At 33.1% G+C, this 12,555-nt stretch overlaps 1 protein-coding gene and 1 pseudogene across 1 annotated transcript in view; both read left to right on the top strand.

Annotated features, from left to right (window-relative positions):
* Nucleotides 1-12,550, top strand: part of LOC139814711 (lysosomal acid glucosylceramidase-like) — a 102,485-nt gene extending 89,935 nt beyond the window's left edge. The window contains exons 2-5 of the mRNA XM_071781184.1: nucleotides 8,360-8,435; nucleotides 9,696-10,011; nucleotides 11,082-11,347; nucleotides 12,108-12,550. Coding sequence (XP_071637285.1) covers nucleotides 8,390-8,435; nucleotides 9,696-10,011; nucleotides 11,082-11,347; nucleotides 12,108-12,550 — 1,071 coding nt within the window. The 5' untranslated portion in view covers nucleotides 8,360-8,389. The remainder of the gene's footprint in view (nucleotides 1-8,359; nucleotides 8,436-9,695; nucleotides 10,012-11,081; nucleotides 11,348-12,107) is intronic.
* LOC139814847 (uncharacterized) lies at nucleotides 2,933-3,615 on the top strand (annotated as a pseudogene).
* Nucleotides 12,551-12,555: the final 5 nt, after the last annotated feature.

Genomic DNA, 12,555 nt, shown 5'->3' with positions numbered 1-12,555 from the left:
TATGGCAATAATGACAAGGAAGTCATAGCCAAAGTCACGTGACTTAAGTAATCTGAAAGACGAACTAACAGGACAAGGCGGATCGGTCACAAGGACATACAGGCGTGACTAATGGCTGAACCAATATTATCTTTTTTTTATTAAAATGAATATATATATATATATATATATATATATATATATATATATCCCTATTCGCTCCAACCATGCCTTTCGTGTTCCACGAATTTCTAACAGTCGTTTGTTCCGGAAAACAAATGATTGTGGGAGAATCCCCTCCACGCCGGAAAAAAGTTATTGTGGCGGGGAACCTCAGGTAAAAATTTCAAAGTCCTAGCTCATTTACTCTCGAAACGGGGAACAATCAAAATCTCGGTGGGACATGAAAGTGCATGGTTGGAGGATTACGTCAGTGTTGTGTGAAAGGTAAATGAGCATTTTTTTCGATAAAAATGTATTTTTGTGTATAATTTAACCGTATTTAAAATATTTTTATCGTTAAAAAAGAAATTTAACATTCCACAGAGGTCTATTATGGCTTAGAGGCAGGTGGAAGAGGTGGGGAGAAGCTACGATTATAAAAAAAATTAATTTTTTTACATAAAAAATATCTGTCACACTTCAAATTCGCCTTTTCTTATTCAGAAATTCTTTTTCTAGTATTCTTTAAGTTCTTAAAGTCCTTCTGTACCATTTAAAAATTACCAAATTTGCGGCGACGAAATTAAGTATTCCTATTTAATTAATAATTATCTCATATTTTTTTTCTCATTTGCACTACTTTTAGCTTTAATTTGCGTTTTGGTTCATTAAGTTTCGTCAATTTGTTCGTGAGTTATGATTTTTTAAGTGAAACGAGTCGTAACGTGTGTTTGTCAACATATAATTGTTGTAAAAAATATTTAAATAAATGATTTTCAAATGTTCTTTACATTGATTTTTAGTCGAAGGTACAAAGATATTATAATAATTTTTGGGGAATTTTTCAAAGCTATTAACATTATAAAAAACACGTGGGACTCGAAAGTGCATGGTTGGAGGATTATTGGGGCGAAAAAAACGTTGGAGTGAATAGGGATATATATATATATATATATATATAAATATATATATATTATGAAGGGAAAAACTGAAGGTTCTATTCTTTGATTTTGGTGGAGCGGATGCGGACCACGGTCGTCGCGAAGGATTCTGAGAGCGAAGCGTTCCAGAGTCCGAGCGGCGAGAGCGAGCCCTCGGCGAGTGCTTTGGCATAGGCCGAAGGTAACGACCGGCAATTGTTTACCTTAACTAGCATCCACCGTACGCTACCCGCGAGCCTTCCGCCGATCCGCGTTTCCGCAGAAAAACTTTACTCCCTTCGTCTAAAGGTGAAATTTCATGGGCAGTGAAAAGCAGCAGCAGATCGTACTGATTGGCTATAAAATAGAGAAGTTCTCGAGTTCCTAGAACTTCTCTATTTTGTAGCCAATCAGTACGATCTGCTGCTACTTTTCACTGCCCATGAAATTTTACCTTAATACTCTGTCCTTCCGGTCCGTGATATATCTCCGTCCTTCAGATTCGTCTACTTGTCACCATAGACATCTATAGATCACTCTATGTATGAGTATATAATAGACTGAACATTGCCATTGGAGAGCTGTACGGAAGATCTAAAGTCTAAAAGTCTAAAGGACAGAGATATGCAAAAAACAAACAGAATATATATTGGCTCAGATCAGAAGATTAAAATTCAAATGTTAAATAAGGAGCTATATATGAGAGCCAACGCGAGATTTTCGTGCTTTCTCTTTTCTTTATTTCTTCGCCTTAAAATTTACAAAACATTACAAACGTTTCGATCCTGCCATTGGATCATCTTCAGTGTTAGTCAGCATGCTACGTCATCTTGCATTTCTTTCTCTCTTATTGTCAGTATTGATTTAAAGTGTCGCCCGAGGTGTCGCCATTATTTGAAATGTCACATCGTAGCCTGAAGTTCATGGGTTGATTAATACGGTATTGTGCCTATAGGCATAAGGCATTGTGCCTCTTGCTCGTGCCAATCGGTATCAACCAACCCATGAATTTCAAACCACGATGTAACATCTCAAATAATGGCGGCCTAACTTTAAAGAAAATAGAGATAGAAAATACAAGTCTACCATCTTTTAGGCAATTGTCAAATTCCGTCGCGACAGACAGTTTTGGAATGAAAAATTTATCGATACATTACTGGACTACTTCTTCCAACGTCGTTATGTCGTTCAAATAATTGCTAGCGAAACATTCGATATTCCACAGGGAGTTGAGAATATAAAGGCGCATGAAAATCCCAGCTTAACTGGAAGCTACTATGAAGAATAATCTGTTTAATTCTATTTGACGATAGGCTTAGCTCCGATATGGCAAAATCATATTGCTTTTCCATTCATCAATTCCTTACGAATTTTAATCCGATTTTATCTGAACCTATTTTACTCGAACTGATTTCATCCATTTTAAATCTGATTTGTCATTTAAATTAATGAATTGTTGGCTACTAATATCTACAGCGACCGTTTCTTTGAATTCCTATAGTACAATGTATCTTTTATATTTCCATTAAATGTACAATAATATAGGTTTCTCTGTTAGGCTTTGCAATCGATGCCGCCAATTGCCGACCAGGATCCATTCAAAATTTTCTTTCCTTTATTAGGATTACATACAAAATTCACTTTCGTTACTTACAATGATTTGATGTAAAAGAATTTTTTTTCTTTCAATAGCGCTGTTCGACAGATTTATATTCAATTATTATTTGTCGTCTGCATTTAATGCGAAATCCATGGCATTTTCCTTTCTTCTAAATTTTTTCTATTTGAGAATCTAACAGAAATGATTTATCATATGCACTTATCGTGATTGCTACTGTTTTTAGAGATTATATGGTAGCAATAAGATAATTATGGAACGATGTAGGTTAGCAGTGTCGTGGGTATTTAAGGGGGCATATACCTTTCTCGGCTTCAAAAAATCGATTTTTTTTTATTGCATATTTCGAAAGAACAACATTTCAGGAATGTAAATCCAAAGCCATTTAAAAAAATTCGAAAAATTGAAGAAGTTACAGCACTTTGTACTGAGCGCCGTCCGAGCGCTAGCAAAAGCGAACGGATCTTTGGACAAGTACGAGCAAAGCTACGATACCTTATCTGACGACGTTTTGAATGCAATTCGCCCTATATACGAAGATCTTTCAAATGAGTCGTTATTGAAATGTTGCCTTGGCGGATATACTCAAAACACGAACGAAAGTTATAATAACTTGATCTGGAGGATGCTCCAAAAAATATAAACAGTAGCGCTCGAGTCGTCGAAATTGCGACTTTTCTCGCTGTTTGTTTATTTAACGAAGGAACCTTAGCTCTTTTGAAAGTAATGAGTACAATGGGAATAGCAGTTGGACAAAACGCAGTACAATTTGCTGCGTTGAGTGACACTCGCCGCTGCGATCAAGCAGACGTCCGAGAGCAGCATGCAACACGGGAGGCCCGACTACAGCACCGCCTTGAAAAAAACCATCAAAATGATGAGCACCTTGCCCTGGAGGATTCCCTGTATGGCCCTGGAATAGATGATTACATGTAAGTCGTGAGAAAACAGTTATCATAGTGTAAACTTGTTCTGAAACTATATATAAACGCGTTTTTCTCGAAACCATGTTTTTCAAGTCGGTACCATAAATATCTCGGTAATGGATCAACCGATTTATTTAATTTTTTTTTAAATAAAAGTTTATAAAATTTACCAGTCCTTGACCCATGCTTTTTGAAAAATTTTGATTTTATATATTTTTTTTTTAAACAAAAAAGATTGAAATTTTTGTTGAAAATTGATACCTAAATTTTGACAATCTGCTATTTTATTGAAAATTTGAATTTTCAAAAAAGGATGGGTCAAGGACTAGAAAAATTATTAAACTTTAAGACCTTTTTTTATTTTTTGTCTTCAGATGAACTAGCTCGGAGATTCCGCCGGTACCGCAAAATCCTACATGACAAGCAGGGCCTAGGGCAAGGGGCTGTAAGGGAAGGGGTTTTCATCACTAATAAAAAACAAAAATCAGGAAATGCACTTTAAAATATGTACTTTCATTTGCAAAAAACCCGATCCTCGTATTTTTTATATTTTCGCCGGAAAAAAATCGTGAAATATGCTGTTTTTTTGGTCCGAGAAAGGTATATGCCCCCTTAATATGATCAGACGTAACACGAGTAAATAGTTAACTCCGTCCGATTAGTACTGACGCTAATTGCTATCTAATTGAACTGAAACCTTAGTCCGTGAATCTATGTAGAGCAAATCTTTAGATGATATAGTTAGTTATTAAGCTAATGTACCAGGAAGATATTAAATTATACTATACAAGTGCAGCATATCCATTAGGAAACTGCATTGCAGGAAGTTACGAGAAGAAAAGACTGAGATTATTCAATATAGTAACTTCGCGAATTACGCGATTACGAATTACGTGTGAGTATATTACGATTGAATTTTAAATGCTAATTTTTTGCGTATTGTTTACCATCGTGTGTAATCAAAATTATATAACATAATAAGAAATAGATAACGAGAAAAAGAGAGAGATATATATTTGTTATGATTAAAACCGAGTATTTTTATCGACTTATCTGATGATTGATGCGTACCTTTTATCTTATCGTATTATTTATGAAATATAATTCTTACATAACTTAGAATATTTATATACGAAAGACGACTACCTTATTCTCTGCTCATTTTTTTTTCTTTATATTTCCTTTTCTTTCTTCTTTATCTCCATTTGATTTCAATGCATTCCGGTACACACACACAACACACACGCACACACAAGACACACACTCCTCTGCCTACCACCTCCTCTTCCCTCCCTCCCTACATTATTTTAATTCTATTTCCTTCTCACTTCGACAAATCTTTTGTGTTTTTTTAGCTTTCTAACTTTCTCAGCATGCCCTCAGCCTTGTTAGTCCACTCCCCATTAGACCTTCTTCTAATTTCTCTTCATATATATCTCCATCTATCATGCTTTTTCAAGTTTCGTAAATCTTAAATCTTCTTTCTTGAATTCTTTTTTTATATATTATTTGAAAATTTTTTTCTACATACTTTCTATTTTCTCTCAGTTGTTTCAGCCCTACAAATAATTTTATCTATAGAAGAGTACACTTAAAAAGTATTCTGTTAAAAATATCTGCAAGAAATATGCTGAATAATATATAAAACTGTTGAACAGCAAGAGCATACTTCTCTCATCACCATGCTTGCTTGTTCAACAGTTTCATATATTATTCAGCATATTTCTTGCAGATGTTTTTAAGAGTATACTTTTTAAGTGTGCTCTTCTATAGATAAAATTATTTGTAGGTGTATATTTGTGTACTTTGATATGCTTGTTCAAAAATTACCATTGTATTGAAAAAATCAAATGCAATCTCAAAAATGGTAAATAAAAAGAGCGTTACAACTAAAATTTATATCTTAGTGTAGTGCAATTCTAAATTATGATTTTTGCGTTTTGAATCCCTTGTACTTAAATATAGATTTTAATATTTTACTTTTCAGTAACTCAGAAAAATCGTTTTTTGAAAATAAATTACATATAATGTTATGATATGGAGCAGAACTCGACATCAATTACAAATATACTTGTTTTACGCTTATTTGCTCTCACATATATGCAATATACGATGGACATTGTCTTTCGCATTAATCCGTCATATTTTTTCATTTATAACTAATTTAAGTCATTTATAACACATTAGTCTTTAAAGGACTTAAAAGCCTATTTTTAGGCTTCAAACTGTTTATGCGCTAAAATATCATATATGTATAAGGATTTTTTACGTTGTTGAGTTCTTTTAGTTCTGCAGGAAATCTAAGAAAGAGAATTCCGAGAATTGAAGCTAATTTCCGAGTTTTTAATTACTTTTATCTTCTTAGAACTTTTTTGTGAAACCTTTAGATACTATATCTCTTCTACTTTTACTATTTTCCTACAATCCTACTCTAGTCTTACAAAGTCCTTATCAATTTGCATTTTTTATAAATTTCAAAATATATTTTTATAACGAGATTTTGCAAAAAGTACTTCCATATTTCTCATTCGAAACTAAATATAAATAATAATTTATATAAAATTTACAATTATATAAATATTTTATGTAATTTTTCCATCTTTGTTAACGTACCAGACGGGAAGCCTATTTTTAAGCCCTACGAGTACATTGTACACAAGTTATAAAAAAACCTGCCCGTGCTTTAAAGGTTAACAATACATTTCTTTATAAAATTTCTATGTGACAGCAATACATTTGAAATGCAATATATTTGCCTACATCACACCTTGTATATATAGCGCATTTTATAAGATTTCTATATATTATACCAAGGTATACTGGGACGAGTTTATTTCCAGTGGTCTGGAAGAATCCTGAAAGTTTATAAGAAACTTCTAAATGTAATCAAAATTTTACTTACGTTTTGTGAAGGATCAAAATAACCCATCCCAATATATTTAAGTATTAGGTATACTACATATATAAATCTTAAGGGGAAAAACGAAAAAGAGAAAAAACAATTATATATAATTAATTATCCGTATATAAAGAAAATCTTAGAAATTAAAATGTTTTAAAAAGGAGTAATAATTATAAAAAGATGTCAAACAAATCATTTTGATCTCCTTGACAGTTCTAATGTAATAACAAATCTATTTTTAAAATCTAAACAAATATCTGTATTTACTTACGATATGCTCAAATTTGTTAAAATTAAATATTATTTTAAGTATGTGTTATATCTCAAGCGCAGCTGTTCTCGAAGCAGAGCTGTAAATAAGATTATGATCATAAGCAAGCTTAATTCAATCAATTTGTCTCATTACTTAATTACATATAAACGTATGTATCTAACAACCCTAAATTAAAATATAAGACAAACGGACTAATTAAGAGCCAGACACGGTAAATGATACGCGAAAGTTATTTTTATTATATTTTTTTTTATTTAAAATAACTTTCGCCCATCATTTACCGCGATTTCCAACGTGGAGCCTATACATCAAATCCTAAATTAAAAATAATCTTTTGAACTTCGAACGCATCGTTGCAAGAATAACTTTTGTTTCCACAAAAGAGATATTGTATCCTAAGTTATTAACAGAATGCGCATTAATTAAAATGTTATTACTGATAAATAAGTCGTCGACTTATCGGAAAGATCGCGGTGTGTTCCGATAGGAACACGTGACTGACGGAGCCAACGCTTACGAATAATGTCGCACTGTTCTTCAGTCATCATCGTACCGTTCCAAAACGAACAACAGTAATGTTTCTGTACTACGGATAATAAAATTCTCAACAGTACTCAGGTACGAAAAATAGGCGTACAAAAGAATAAAAAGAGAGGACAACCGTTAACAATTCATAATGTCGACAATCCTTTTTTTTAGAGTTTAATTCAATTTATCTTCAAATGTGTATAGTTCAACAATGGGCATTATACTTTTAATGATTGTGTAGTAATCAAAGCCTATTCTTAACTCTTCAAAGGTTTTTTTAAGGTTTGAATAACTTGGGATTTTATAACTCTTTTGTGTATAATGCAATTTACATAAATAATTAAAAAAAAAAAAAACAATTAATCACAGCTACAGGAAAATGCGAGTAAAATGAAAGCAAGAATAAAAAAGGATGTAAAACATACCGTTTATATATCAGTACATTTCTCGAGATTTTATCTAATAATTGAAATAAATTAATTTACTAATAACGACATTCAATATAATATAAGAATAGTAACACTGGGAATCAATATTATCGAAAAATTGTGTATACATCGGTACTATAACAGTTTTGAATATTTGACGTCTCCAATATCGGTAAAATTAGACATTTTTAACGTGTTTTATAGCGTATATAGTACGTGTACGCGATATCGGTACAAATACGATTACTATGTAAAATTATTTTGTTATTATTTCTTGAATAGATATGAAAATAATAAAATAGATATAGAAATAGCTAAAAAGCAATACTCTTTTATAAATAACATGAATGGGCATTAGAAACATGTAACAAATTATCAATAATTGAGTAAAAACGATATACTAACAATAAATCACAGATAAATTAATTCTAATTATATCTGTTTACGAACTTTACGTACTGATGATTGTTATTGCAAATGTTAGCTTTATTAATTAAACTACATATGTAACATATAGCATATAGCACATATACACTACTATAATCTGACTATATTTTTATATATCACGAGCGTTCGGTTTAAATGATATACATAAGTGATACACTTTATTACACGTTTGCAGACTAAAAAGTATTCCTCGCCATAACTCAAGATGCTACGCGCAGTAATTCTAATTGTTGCTTTGGTCACAGTGAAAGGTAAGTGCAATTAAAGACGAATGTTTAATAACGTTTGGAATTCCTTTTAACCCTCCGCGAACACACCTATTTTTTCATTCACGGAGAACACTCTGGGTCAATCTGACCCTACACACACTTTGATCGTCCACCATTTTAAATTGACGAGTGCGATCAGCTTGAAAAAATTTCCAGATGTACTTGGAACATTGTTAAATCAATTGATATAAATAAAAAGTGCCGTTGAAATTATTTACATATTTAAAAAAATTTTTTTCAATTTGAGGTTTTTTTTTACGTAATTTACGAACAAAATTTTATTTTTTTATTTAAAAAAAAACGGTCAAATTGACTCGATGTGTTCTCGGAGGGTTAACCACGGAAAGTCTTCGAAATCTCTCGTGACTAGTGAAAAAATTTCCAAGTAACCGAGAGACATTATATTATATTCTTAGTTAAATTATTTATACTTAGTATATGGCCGCGTTCGGGGAGCGCGCTATTAGCGCTATTACATCATTCTATCTTTATCGCTCATCAGATGTAAAATAAAGATGGAATAAGCAAATAGCGATAATATAGCGCGCTCTCCGAACGCAGCCTATGTATTATAACTCTCATTACTCTTATGTTTTTTTAAATGTAAATAAATACTATAAATAATTTACTAATTACAATGTAATTAAGTTTTGGCTATTTAAAAAGATACCTATGTTATTGTTTATAAAAAAGGAAAACGAGAAGACTTATTTATTGTAAGAAATGTTTTCATATTTAAGTTATTTTACGTATTACATATTAATTCTGCATTAATTACGATTATTATCACTTTACACAACTAGTAGGCCTATCTCTATTACTTTGCTGCGCCTCTATTTTGAAAGTAATATAAACCTCGTTTTGCAACGTCATGAATTTCGATGAAATGTCACCGGCGAATGCAAATCGCGCTGATATCGATTTCAGCAAAATTTTCAGCAAAAGTACACTTAAGTAAAGATAAACGACTTCCTTAAGCCTGCGACTTTTGCATACAATCAGCGCAGTTCGGACTTACTAAAACGGGAGAATTTAATTTCGCGACACAGTTTAACAAGCAAAGTTTCTGACTCTTCTCTGATGTACATAGAGAACGATAAGGGAAAGAGAGACATTCAATATTTCTTCTGTGGAATCTCTGATATTTTTAAAAAGATTTTTGTGTAACAGCGTGTCAATTAAAAAAGTATGCATGACAACTTAAGTGTCGGAACGTGCAATTGAATGTTCTTTCCATTGCAGGAGACAACTGTATACCACGTTCATTCGGCGAAGGTCGTACAGTATGCGTCTGTAACTCGACGTATTGCGATACGATAAGCGAGCCGAACTTGCAACAGAACCAGGTTTTATGGTACACATCTACTCAAGATGGCAAAAGGATGCAGCTAAACGTCGATAACTTCGTCGGCAAAAATAAGCCCGACAACGACGTGGTTCTCACGGTGGACAGTAGTGAGAAGTATCAAAGGATACAAGGATTTGGCGGAGCAATGACTGACGCCGCCGCTCTCAACATTAGAACTCTCAGCAATAAGACTCAACGCGTATTACTTGAGTACGTGGTCGGCATTATTTTTAGGCGAGCGATAACAGTGACAGAAAAAAAAACGATTGGGAGAACGACATAAATTTTCGTGCGGTATAATAAAATTTTAATAATGTTCAATATTCACCTGCAATGTTGTTTTTTATGAAAACCAAGTAATTACGACACTGTCGTGCACTATCAGTGCTAATATTTCGTGACGATAACAATAGGTTATCGTCACGAAAGGTTGAAAATTTCCATTTCCGCTTTGCGTTATAGATGTCAATAAAAATTCTTCTCCTAAATCTTTTTTCTGTTATTTTTTTTAGAAAGAATTAAATTTCTTATTAAATTCTCATTTATTGTCAAGATCTTTTAAAACTTTCTGAGAATAATTCAAGTAATATGAAATCCCGTTAAAATACGTTAGTAAATTCTAAAAGGCGAAGCAAAAGTTTTCCAATTAGCTATTAATCATATATTAATTAACATATTGATTCAATAAGCGGTGGCAGAATAATTTTCCGGGCGAAGCATATTAATCCTGCTGTGGGGATAATAGCAGAATTGCATTACCTCTTCTGCTGGTAAAATGAAAACGAATTAGAAGCATAAATTACAATTCTTTAGCGCAAGATAAATATTTCTACGGTATTGAAATCGAGCAAAGTGCGTTAACTGCTATCTATTGTAACGTGAAACGCAGCAACTATTCAGGCAAAATTTAACGATCTATCGGGTTTCGTAAAATTGCCGCAAATTTGTCTAACTGGATTTAATCCGTTTAGGTGCCTTTTCATGCTGACGCTCGACGCTTGATTTGGGCGTCAAAACTGGTCACGTGACCAACTTCATCGATAAGAAGGCGAAATAGCATCAGATATGCGAGCGTCAAAACAAGCAATTGACTGAAACGAGCGTCAAGCGTCAAAGCTGAACACAGTTGAGCTTTTGCCATTTGACGCTGGAATTAAAAAGACTATCACGTGACCTATCACGTGATCAAGTTTGACGCCCAAATCGAGCGTCGAGCGTCAGCATGAAAAGGCACCTTTTCGCATATTCACGCATAACCGTTCACGTGCATTTATTTTCAGGTCGTATTTTGGTTCCAACGGTAGCAGATACACGTTCACTCGTATACCTATCGCGGGTACCGATTTCTCGACGAGACCGTACACGTACGACGACACACCCGGCGATGTTACGTTAAGTCATTTCTCACTTGTGGAGGAAGACTATTACAAAATCGGATATCTACATTATATCCAGAGTATTATGCCCAATCCGGAAAATTACAGAATATTCACGACTGCATGGAGCGCACCTCCGTGGATGAAAAACACAAATAGCATAACGTGGGGTATGTCTTGCTCAAACAGAGAAACTTTTGCACGGAAACGAGTATTTATTATATACGATTATATTGAATTTTAAAAATTCACAAAAGTCTATTTTTATTGAAATTTCGCAAAAATGAATTACCAGCTACCAGAGGTAAAACGTAAAATCAGATCGGAGTGGGATGAAATGGAGCAGGAAATAAATCATCTGATCAATTTGAAATCAAAACTTTACATTATTTATGAAATATTTTTTAACGCGAAAGCAAATATTGATTTAATCATAAAAATATGATATTGAAACGAGCAATTATTTAAAATAATTTTAAAATACTTTTATATAGTTGGAAAACATTAAAAAGGAAGTTACTTCGTTAATTTGGAGTCAATTATTGTATATTTATCAGCAATAATAATTCATATATTTGTAGGAATGAAACGAGATACCATCACAAATTAAAGTTCTATTTTTTTATCTTTCTTAAATTTGAAAGAAACAAAAGATAATAACTGGTCCATTTCATTTCACAGTCTATCTTACTTCGCCCTCCGTAATTATAATCAGATAACATCTCTCCAGAAAATCAGGTTTTTAACAAAATTATTAATACTACAAAAAGTTGATGTTTTTATTTCAAACATTAAATTTAACTTAATATTTTCGTCTTCTCTCGTCTATAAACTCAAAATGAGTTTGTAGATGTTATTATATTTTGTTTTTACTATTAGGTGCTTCGATAATTAAATATGAAATGCCGTAATGTACAATAATCTCGACAGGTGTCCTAAAACGTGAATATTATGCACTTTATGCTGAGTATATCAAAAAGTTCTTTGACGCGTACAAAGAGCTTGGTATAAATATATGGGGCATAACGCCGGGCAACGAACCATTAGATGGATTTATCCCATTCTTCCCCTTCAACGCCATGGGTTGGACGCCTACCGCGTCGGCGACTTGGTCCACGGATTTTTTAGCTCCGATTTTGTCCAATGCCGGATATAATCCCGTCTACATGGCGATGGACGATCAACGCTTCGAATTACCGTGGTTTCCCGAGACGATGTTCAATAATCTGAAAGCTCGGGAGCTGTTCTCCGGTGTTGCGGTCCATTGGTACGCTGATGATTTTTTTTCACCGATTAGGCTGACCCTAACGCATGATAAGTACCCGGACAAGTTTATATTGATGACTGAGGCATGCACCGGTAAGTATAATTAATTAAA

The sequence above is a fragment of the Temnothorax longispinosus genome, chromosome 6 (genome assembly GCF_030848805.1).
Source record: "Temnothorax longispinosus isolate EJ_2023e chromosome 6, Tlon_JGU_v1, whole genome shotgun sequence".
Lineage (NCBI taxonomy): Eukaryota > Metazoa > Arthropoda > Insecta > Hymenoptera > Formicidae > Temnothorax > Temnothorax longispinosus.
Note: the sequence above shows the minus strand (reverse complement) of the source record. Positions and strands in the feature narration are given on the sequence as shown.